The sequence below is a fragment of the Cervus canadensis genome, chromosome 1, assembly GCF_019320065.1.
Source record: "Cervus canadensis isolate Bull #8, Minnesota chromosome 1, ASM1932006v1, whole genome shotgun sequence".
Classification (NCBI taxonomy): Eukaryota; Metazoa; Chordata; class Mammalia; order Artiodactyla; family Cervidae; genus Cervus; species Cervus canadensis.
Window position 1 is genome coordinate 6751910 of NC_057386.1, and position 10501 is coordinate 6762410.

Sequence of the window (10501 nt, forward strand, 5' to 3'; positions counted from 1 at the left end):
CAGCAGTATAACTCCCATCACTTGAACCTCTCCTCCCAAGCCAAAAAAAATTAAAATGCTACAATTACTTTCACCATTTTCAACAATTTGCTTGTTTTCAAAGTGTTAAAAAGAATCCTTCTTTAATAAAGTTCTCTGGCTTGAATTTCAATCCTAACTTTACCTTTGGGGACAACAAAATTCCACTACTTAACAGTACCCAGGACAACAAGAGAAATGTACTTACCTGATCTAAGAATTCTTGGGGGCAGGCTTCTCACATTATTTCACAATATAAATTGTAAAAACAGGTTGGCACACTACACATACAGGAAAATAAAAACTTCAGTTGATTTAACTTACAAATGGTCAAAAATCTATGCAATTCCCGCTGTCTCTCAGAAAGCTCATTCACTACAGAAATGGGGAATGTAAGACAGACCACATTGCAACATAATCGAGTCCATGATAGTTCATGCAGTCTTCATTCAAAAGGCCACAATTAGGCAGTAAGGGTGGGAATTGAGTTTCTTGAGGACCATTATTGGAAAACTCAAGTCATCAGAAAACCTCATCTCCAGTCCCAGTTCTATAGCCATCTATTAATAACTGTGAGACAAATTATCCTCTGGACCTCAGCCTTCTCATTTTTAAAACAGGGTTAGAATTAGTGTCTTTAAATCTTTCCAGCTCCAATATTCTATTTATTGGTTCTGTAGTTGTTTTCTTTCCTATACATTTGAATTTAAAAACTGTAGTGATCTGCACATCTAACTGCTATAAGAATGTGTATATATATAAATAAAAATGTTTTCTGTCACTTTAGATCCTTAAATAAGGAACAAAAACTCTATTCTAGGTTAGGGAGTATTTACCATCAGACAAAATGAAGATTAGAATGGTGAAGTAGGATACATCAGCAGAGTCAGCAAAATTAGAACTTTTTCCTAGCTGTGTACTAACCAACTCTGCCTCAGGTGGTGGTTACAGAATACTTCAGAGTAAACCCACAACACTATGACCCAATTTTTTGCTAGTAAAAGTTGCATACTTGGAACTGACTGAACTTTCTGAAAGGAGGCTGAAGCATTCCTTGCTAGTCATTTATGTAACTTTGTTATTCTTTGTTTTGCCTTAGTCTGTCCGAAATGCAAAGTAGCTTTATTTCTTCCTTGAAATGTTACCTTTAACAGGCCTATTCAGGTCATGTTTTTGTCTAAGCTTCAACTTTCTACTGAATATTCCTCAGAATAAAGAAAACAGCTCATTTTAAACAAGAAGTTTATTTAAACAACAAGACGCTTGACTTGAAGGGAAAACTATCTAGGATTCATTTCTTTTAGAGTAATTTATCCCTACTTAAAGACAGATTGCCCTACATGTAACAGCTACGTACAAAAAAGTTATAAAATTGTCCTTGGTTTTACAATGATAAATGAAAAACATTAAAATTCTCCAATCGAACAAGGTATGCAAGAATTTTTATGTTGTTCTTTTTTTTTGTTAAACAGTGAGAGCAAAATAACTTACTGGAATATAAAGATAAGAGCTGATGAGCATGCCACTAATGGAGAAAAGGGGGTATTTTCACAGAATCAGTATTTTTCCCCATCCCATCTCCATTTGATGTCGATCAAAACATACCATTGGCCATTTAGTTAAAAAAAAATGCAATATGCTTGTGCACATACACCAGTTACTTTATGTACAATAAAGGAATGGGGAAGGGGAAAATGAAAGAATAGAGAAACTATACTGTAGTAGTCAGGATGTGGTGGAACCAAATTGCGGTTTTCTAATTGAGAATGTCTTCTTGGTCTGAAGGAACAGAATTCTGGAGTAAAGTAGCAGGTTCCCTTTTTAGTAGACACCTCCTGTCTGCTGCTGGAATACATCAATTGTATCTTCATCTTCCATCTCCAACTAGCATAAATGAGAAAAAATAATCCACCATTTGTTACTCAGTTCTTAAAATGTTTAACTATCAGATTTAAATATACTGAATGAGTTCTATCCCTTCCAGTGTCCCACAGCTTAAAGTAGCATTAGACTTAGGTTTGAATAATTTTTCACTTGGTCTTTTTTATTAACATTATAGAAAACTGAGTTTTTAGATTAAAAAATGAGTATGACCATGAGTTAAATCATCTTTCATTACTGAAAATAAAAGTGATGTGTATGAAGGATCTCAATGCAATGTTTAGATGAGCAAAAACCTGAAAATAACCAAATTATCAAAAACCCAAAGAAATATGGTACATGCATACATGAAATACCATGTAGCTATTATTAAAGAATAAGTAGATTTACACAGGCAGAAAAGGAAATATCCCTTAGAGACAATATTAGGCTAAAAAACAAATGAAAAAACCAGGCATCAAATACCATATAGTATTACATTTGTATACATAGTTTTAATTTTGTGTAAATGTGTGTACAACAAGAACATATCCTTGCCTATGTACAAAACAGTGGTTACCACTATGCAATAAGGAAAGGCATATGGGAAAAACAGACTTGTTAAAATCAAAAGGGAACTGTTTCTAATGAAGTTGAAATATAGTACAAGTAGGGTTAAAGTATTAAAATATTAAGTCTCAATTCTGTTTGTAAAATGGAGTATCATTCAGTTATAAGAATTCAATAAGTCAAAGAAAGTATCTAAGAAAATGGTAAGTGCATTAACAATTATACTGCTGTTAAAACTGACTGCTAAGATGTTCTAATTTATACAATTCTGCTACTTAATAAATACTGGAAGAACAATTCTAAAATGAGTCAGTATTATTCTAAAACAAATTCAATTCCAAATACTAAAATGGTCAATTCCAAATTCAATTTGAAGATTTTATAAATGCACTTGTGAACAAACCTTCCCCAGGTTTAATTATTTGCAGTTAGCATAACAAACAAGTTCCAGAACTTTTTGGTGGTGGGTGAGAGTTTCAAAAAACAGAAAATACATTATCATCAGAGCCCAGCATAATGGTTTAATTCTTAAAACCATCAAAACTGGTCTTCAGCCTATCCACTAAAATGAAACTACTGAAATGTTTTAAAATTTTATAGTGAAAGTTTAAATGCCTTTGAAGGATACAGGAGAGCTTTTTTTCTCATTCAAGAGAATTCAGCTCCTCCTTGTGGCTACACACTATAATTGCTTCTTAGAGATTCACCAACAGAAAATAGACGTGAAATTTTTGAAGATTATCAACAAAAACAAATCTGGATGTTCTGTTTCACTCATACTTATAACTTCCTATTTTTTATGGGGGTGATAAATTCAAAAGTACAAGGGGTCCAATTTAAATTTCTGCTATCAATTTCCCCCCCCAAAACTGGAAGTCTTAAACTGAATTTCAGAAGGTAAAAAGAAACAAAGACAAAAAATTTCTGCTACACAAGGTAGCCCAGTCGATTCCCTACAAACTGACAGAACAACTGAGATTATACGTAGAGATTAAGGGATCAAACAATTAAGGGGTTTGGAAAGAGACCTACTATCAACAGCCTTATGAAACACAAGCTATCAAGAGTTAGAACCACTGGATTCCCTTCAGTTCAGAAATATCCGTAATCAAGACATCAAGAGGAGCTAAAATGGCTAGAGAATAGTCAATCAATCACTTGTGAGAAACCCTGAATATGACCTAGAGTTGCAGCAATGAAAACAGAAAGAAAACAACAATCTGAAGCGACAGACAGGAATTTTAATTATTTTCTTCCAAATGATGCTGGCAAGAGGAAAACTTGGATTAAAATAAAATGGACCTACTAGCTTTACTAAGTGATAAGTAGATATTAAAAAACCGTTGGCATTTCTTGAATTTATTCCAATTTTTATTTTCGTTCCCCTTTGGTTATATTTTACATAGCTCTGAACTCTGGTAAAGAACTATATTCCAATGACTGAAGTTCACAAATTAACAAAGCTGTTGAGAAAATTATGAACACATTGGTTTTCAAGTTAGCACAAAGAGATTTTTACCTGTGCAGGTGTGTCTGTTTCATTGATTGGCTGCCCGTCAAATCGGAATCTGATCTGCCTCATTGACAAACCCTGGACAAAGAGTTTAATAGCAATAAGAATGGAAAGAAAGTTAAGATTATGTTCAGGTTTCCGTATCGATTAAGTGATTTGGGGTGATTTTTACTTTCTCTAAACTATAGTATGTTTTTCATTCTATTACTAGAGCTTAATTAATAAATTCTATTACTAGAGTATAACTTCAAGAAATTTTTACGTGCATTTAAGGAGATAAACGAGCCTAAACATGCAACTTTCTGCAAAGGGGACTCCAACTTATTCAAGAATTACCTACCTGTCACAGGGGTGGGGAAGGGAAAGGAGCAAAATAGTGAAGCTGTTGGTAACTGCAGCCAAATGAGAACAAGATAGGAAAATAAGAGTATCTTTGGAGGTATGCTGTGAATATATTAACTAGAAAAATAGCTTTCTTGGAAGCGTCTTATACAAAGTCGTTCCTGTATCATGCACAAATTACACCTGTTAACTCTTGCTATACAAACTCTTTGCTTTAATATTTAAGAGAAAATTAAACTGAGTTCCTAGGACTGAAAACATTGAGATCAAGTATTCCATAAACACTTGTTTAACACCTGTATTCCCTTATTCAAGGGATTCACTTATTCACTGAATTGGTCTTTAAAACTACCTGTAACATACTGCTTTCCTTTAAAACTCGAGTCTTTGACACATACCACCCACTTCCAGACTAGCTCTTGTCTTGAGGAACACAAGCAATCCCCCACTAGATAGGTGACAGCCATAACCTAATTCATTCCTCATGACTTTCAAATTTAGTTTGTGATTACACAAAGCAACCAAGAACCCAATGCCAAGCCATTACTACTATTACATATTTACAAACACTAGACTGGAGACGACTGCTTCAACAAAACACTAAGCACCTTCTATACGCCGTGTTCTTCCCTCACTACATCGGCTGATAAGGACATAAGGTCAACGGTGTGACCATTCAAAATAAGGAGCGGGGAGGGGAAAGGCAGGGCCAGGAGAACACAAGCAAACTGTACTCCTTTATTGCCACCTTTTTATGCTTTTCCTTATCAATAAAAGCTCTTTTATTTTGCTAGAGATCAAAAGTCCAAAATTCAGGAAACTGGCTTTTAAGATTCCATAAACTATGTAAATTTAAACAATGAATTTACACTAAACCAGTATTTGGTTTTCTCTTATGTATAAATCTCAACATTGAGCTTTAGAGTTGTGCCCCAGAAGAGCTGTGTGACGTTCTCTACATGTTTCCACTTCTTCATTTCACAAAAATGAACTGGACTAAACCAATTATCCTGGGCTCTCTGAAACTACTTGACACCCTAGAGAACAACTAGGGTTAGGGTAAATTTACAGTAGAATGGAATACTATGCTGTCATTTAGCTGAAGGATCTGTGGCTGCTATTAAGTGGGCAAACTAATTCTACATGTGAATGAAAAACTTATCTAGAAACCAACCTCTAGAGATACTAGTCTGAATCTCTATCATTTTATAAGCATTTGAACACATTCTATAAGCCAGTACTGGTCCAGGATCTAGAGAAACAGTGAGCAAAACAGCCCTATGCTCATGGAGCTTACATTTTAGTGCAGAGACAGGTAAATACAATAATCAAAGAGAAAAACATCAAAACAAACAAAAAAGAGAACTGAGTGAACCAGGGCACTTTGAAATCAGAGAAGTCCCTGAGGTAGTAATCAAGTGTAGAGTAAAAATGATTGAGAGCTCAGCACTACCCAATAGAAATACTGTGTGAGCCATACACGTAATTTTAAATTTTCTAGCTGCCACACTACAAAGTTAAAAATAAGTAAAAGCTTAATAAAAATGTTTTAACTCAACATAATTAAAATACTATCATTTCAACATAAGATCAACATTTTATTTTTTTTTTTTTACGATCAACATTTTAAAAATTGAACCTTTTGTCATACCGAGCCTCCAAAATCTGGCATTTATTTTACACTCTACAGCACATCTCAATTTGGACTAGCCACATTTCAAGTGGTAATCAGTCACATGTGGCTTGTGGCTACTGTATTGAGCCAAGTCTAGACAGAGAACAGAACTGGGTGATGGATTTTGAGTTATGATGCATCATCAAGGAAGATCCTAAGGTTTTGGCAACTAGATGTAAAATGATGCTATTTACTGAGTGGGGACACCACAGAAAGATTTCTAGTAGAATCAAGGGTCCTCTTTTGCATGTTTAGTCTGAGATGCCTAGTAGGCATTCACTGGGACTCCTCCAGAGATCCAATGCCAAATGAGTGCATTAGAAAGTAAATATGAGCATTCAATTAAAACCCTGATAGGAAATTCTTGGTCTTCTTCCTCACCTGCCAAAAAAGCTCTGCAAATTAGATGGGATAAATACTGAGTTTTTTTTTTAAATAACATGTGCCACACTTAAAAAGCATGGACTCAGTCCCCTTCCTCAGAACCAGAGAAACCACTCAAAAAGTAAACAGGGACCTTCTTTCACTCAAAACTTTGAGGTTATCCCCAATTTAAGAGGAAAATGGGAATAAACATCTTCCCAAATTCTTCCTGGATACTATCTTCAAATCATATTTGCATTCCAACAGATATGCAGTAGAATTATATTCTTTATGGATTGCCAATGTTTTTTCCTCTAATGCAAAGTAAGAGTGGTCTCAACACATTTAGTCAAATATAATCCCAACCTTATGCCTAATAACTGAGAAAAATCAAAGAAAACTAATCTGGGCAGTACAGTAGATTTATTTTAACACAGAAGAGAAACTAAAAAATCCTTGATTGACCCACTAACTGACCTTATAGGACAATTCCCTATAAAAGGAAAATCTGGAAAACAGAAGACGCGCTTTACTTCTGGGACACAGTATAATGCCCCAGCTTATATGATTCTGGCAAAAAATATATATATGTAACTGTTAATTGTTAATCTAGGGGGCAGACTCATGGGTATTCAATGTATCCTTCTCTAAATTCAAAAATTTTCAGTCCAGTTTTAAATCAAAGCTAAAATTTAATAGTAATCACAGAAAAGTTAGGCATGATATGCAGAGGATTTTGTTAAAAGTTACCAAATCTAAGCCTGAGTTTCTATTTTGTATAAAGTTGTGCTACATAAAAGTTCCACCTTTTAATATTCCCCTGTAACCTGAAGGGGTATTATTGCTAAAATACTGTAGATACTCTTTAGCATAATTAGTAAGTATGTATTTACTGTTACAGGATTTAACCAAAATGCTTCAAATAAAAGTACATTGAAGGGCGTATCTTTGTAAAGAATTATGAAAAAACTTACCTATATAGATAAAAAATTATAATCATAGTATTCTGTTATGTAAGTACATCAGGCATAAAATAAAGCTTCAAACTCAAAAGAAGTCTTTGGTTTCTTTAAGAAGCCTTTCAATGTCATAAAGGAGACCCAAGTATCAACTCGAATTCAATCTCCCAACTTGTAGAGGCACCCCGTGAAACTTGTAGAGATTTTAACTTTATTTTGAACCTATTTTTAGGAGGTGAATGTGTAATGTAGATAAATTGTTTTAATCTAACAAAATAATTTTCCGAGCTTTTATATGTTATTCACCCAGGGTCAAGCAAGAAAAATACTTACTGTTGGATTAGATGTACTAGTTCCTGCTATACTTGCAAAAGTCAACTTTAAAGTTGTCTTGTAGCATTACAGACTCAACATCACAAAAGGAAGCTTTTTTGTCTTAAAGCTCACATTTACCTCCTAGCATCTGTTGATTTCTACTTCCCCTTCTTGATGTAAAAAATTTACTATTTTCTGAGTAAAATTCAAATGTCTTTAATATAGGAATGTTTACACCTGACCTCTCTACTATCAGTGTAAAACGAAAATATTACAACTTTACATGCCTCAGAAAATTTGCAATGTCCTTAAACTCACAATTTTATTTCCAAATTGGTTAAAATACTCGAAATAAACTGTTTCAACACAAGACAAATTTTAAATTGTCAAAAAAGGGCCTGACAAGAATGCATTATGGCACAGAACCAGAATCATGTATATGAACCATCTTTCATGAAAAAGACGGTTTCATGAAAAATCAACAAACCAAGTGTATGATAAAACTCTGATATGTCAAGTATATAAGTGTATATATATTCTACCAAAAACAATCTATTGTCATATTATACTGGTTTCTATTTCTCAAGAAAATGTTTGTGTTTTTTAAAATCCGTTTTATTCAGAGGAAGTACACATGTCAGCTCCTCACCTGTCGTTCACAATAGGCTTTCATTAGTTTACTAAGTGGTGTATGCCTCTTAATCTTAAACTGCACCACAGAACCATCCTGCCCCGCCACCTTCAAATTAATATGATCGTTGTTCTCAGTCTTGACTCCTTCCTGTTGGGGGAAAAAAAAAAATTAAAGTATAATTTGGAAAACGTAAAAGACAAACACCTTTTAAAGAAGCAGCAGCCCAAGTCACATCAGAAATCAACAGGTTTCTCATTCGGTATGACAACAGAACATACAGCTGTTTTCAGCTGCTGAAATCAATCTGAGAGATGAGAAATTCTGAAGCAACAATATTAAATAGCTGTCGCAGAAACAGAAAAGCAGCCTACTTTCAATACTATCAGTATCAACGATCGATTTTTAAAGATGTACCCCCCTTCAATTTACTGCAATGCCCTTTGATTCTGAGTTTTAAAAAATGACATCTCCCAAAATATATCTTTGCCTTAAAACGATTAACAAGCATCCTTTCTCGTTTTAAAGTGCTTTGAGTACACAATGCAAGAAACAAAAATCTAAAGCTTACAATTCAAAACTCATCACGAATCTCGTTAAAAAGTTAGCAAATTAAGTTTACTAACAAATCTCAAACTACATTAAGAAAACAAACAAACACCTAACTGAGGAATATCCTTTGATTCTCTCCGAAGCAACAGTAATAACTCAAAACCACTATTATTGTTCGCCTCTATGAGCAGCTTCATTTTTGTTTATTTTTAGTTGAGAGCTTTTTCTCCACTCCCCTCTGTTGTCATGAGTCAAATGCACTTTTATTCCAAGTCTTCCTCGTAAATTTCGACAAAATCTGAAGTTCACCAAAACCAAGTGCAGAAAGAATTCTGTAGTCCCTAAACCACTTCAGAAGGAAAGGGGATGGCGGTGGGTGGGGGTCACAAAACCAACCAAAAGAAAGTCCCGTGTGCCAGGAAAAAGTGTGCGCCCTAGTCCTCCAGGGAAAAGCCTGGTGCCTCAAAACTCACGTTAAAAAAGTTAAGCCCTGCAAAGTCTCTCTGCTCGTACATCTGCCTCCAACTTCTCCAAACCACATGGTCTCGGCAAGCTAAGGGTTACCTGGCACCCAGGGAAAAGCCCCTGCCCATCCCGACAAAAAATGTGGGAAATACTCCCCGGGAATCCCCCAACCCCTGCCCCTGAGGACAGCCCAACGGGCATCCGGCTTCCAACCCATCGGCAGCCCATTGATTCGCCCCGAGCCCTCAGCCGGCCAGTGCGGCCCGGGGCAGGGGTCTCCAGATGCCTGCGGCCCCCACCCCCGAGCGGGGAAGCCCTGGGCCGAGGGAACTCCTCGCCACAGCAGAGGCAGCAACACCCGCCCGGGCGCGGGGTCCGCCGAGGGTGGGGACACCGCGCGCCCTAACGCCCCTCGTCACGCGCGCCCGGCCAACCGGGCCCAAGAAGCCCCGCTCGCGGCCGGTGGGCCCGCGGGTGTCCGCGATTCGCCCGCCCAACTCGCGCCCGGCGCGCACTCCGAGGCGGCCGGGGGCGGGGGAGGGCGGCGGGGCCTCCTCCCGCGCGGGCGGGAGGAAGAGGGGAGGGAGGAAAATGGCGCGGAGCGCCGGGGCCTGAGCCGCGGCCGCCCCGTGGGGGGCCCGGGAAGGCGCGGGGAGCCCGCGGCGGGCTCAGGCCGGACCCCGGCCCGCACCGTGACCCCGGCCGCACGGCGAGGCGCGGAGACCGGCGCCGAGCTCACCTTGGGCTTTTCGTCCGCCATGGCGAGCGCCGGAGTCTCCTCAGCTGCCGCTTCACAAAAGAGGTACCAGGTCCGCACGGAACGAGCACACAAGCAGCACCAGGAGCGGCAGAAGAAGGAGGCGGCAGCGGTGGAGGAGGGAGAGGGCGCGCGCACGTCGTGCGCTCCCTCCCCCCACCCTGCGTGCGCGAGCCCGAGTCACCGAGGCTCCTCATTGGCTGCCGCCTCGCGGGAGCGCGCAACGCTTACATAACCACCCCCAACCCCCGCCCCGCGCCGCCCCGGCCTGGCTCCGGCGCCGGCCAGGCCGGCGGGAAGAGGCGCGGACACGCGCACCCGGCCCGCCGCGGGGGCGCGCCTGGCTCTGGGCGGGGCTGTATTGTCCTCCTTCTGTGGTGGAGCTTAATCAAAATGGCTTCCAGCTGGTCCTCGGTGGGGACAAGGAGGCTCGAGGCCTAGACGTGAGAAACAAGCCGGGGAAGGCAGACTGACTAGACGA

The 10501-nt window shown here is 38.8% G+C and overlaps 1 protein-coding gene across 1 annotated transcript; it reads right to left on the reverse strand.

The window, feature by feature from the left end:
- Positions 1–1243: 1243 nt before the first annotated feature.
- SUMO2 (small ubiquitin like modifier 2) lies at positions 1244–10166 on the reverse strand. The gene is made up of 4 exons (XM_043460506.1): positions 10003–10166; positions 8265–8396; positions 3968–4039; positions 1244–1902 (listed from the first exon to the last, which is right to left on the reverse strand). The coding sequence occupies exons 1-4, from the start codon at positions 10021–10023 to the stop codon at positions 1840–1842; spliced, it is 288 nt and encodes a 95-aa protein (XP_043316441.1). The 5' UTR covers positions 10024–10166; the 3' UTR covers positions 1244–1839.
- Positions 10167–10501: the final 335 nt, after the last annotated feature.

What these genes read in the sequence shown, in the direction of transcription:
- SUMO2 (XM_043460506.1), bottom strand. Translation starts at nt 10,023, where the DNA reads ATGGCGGACGAAAAGCCCAAG. An exon ending in TGGCGGACGAAAAGCCCAAG is followed by an intron (nt 8,397 to 10,002) that starts GTGAGCTCGGCG and finishes TTCCCCCAACAG; the next exon opens with GAAGGAGTCAAGACTGAGAA. An exon ending in AAACAGACACACCTGCACAG is followed by an intron (nt 1,903 to 3,967) that starts GTAAAAATCTCT and finishes CATTTATGCTAG; the next exon opens with TTGGAGATGGAAGATGAAGA.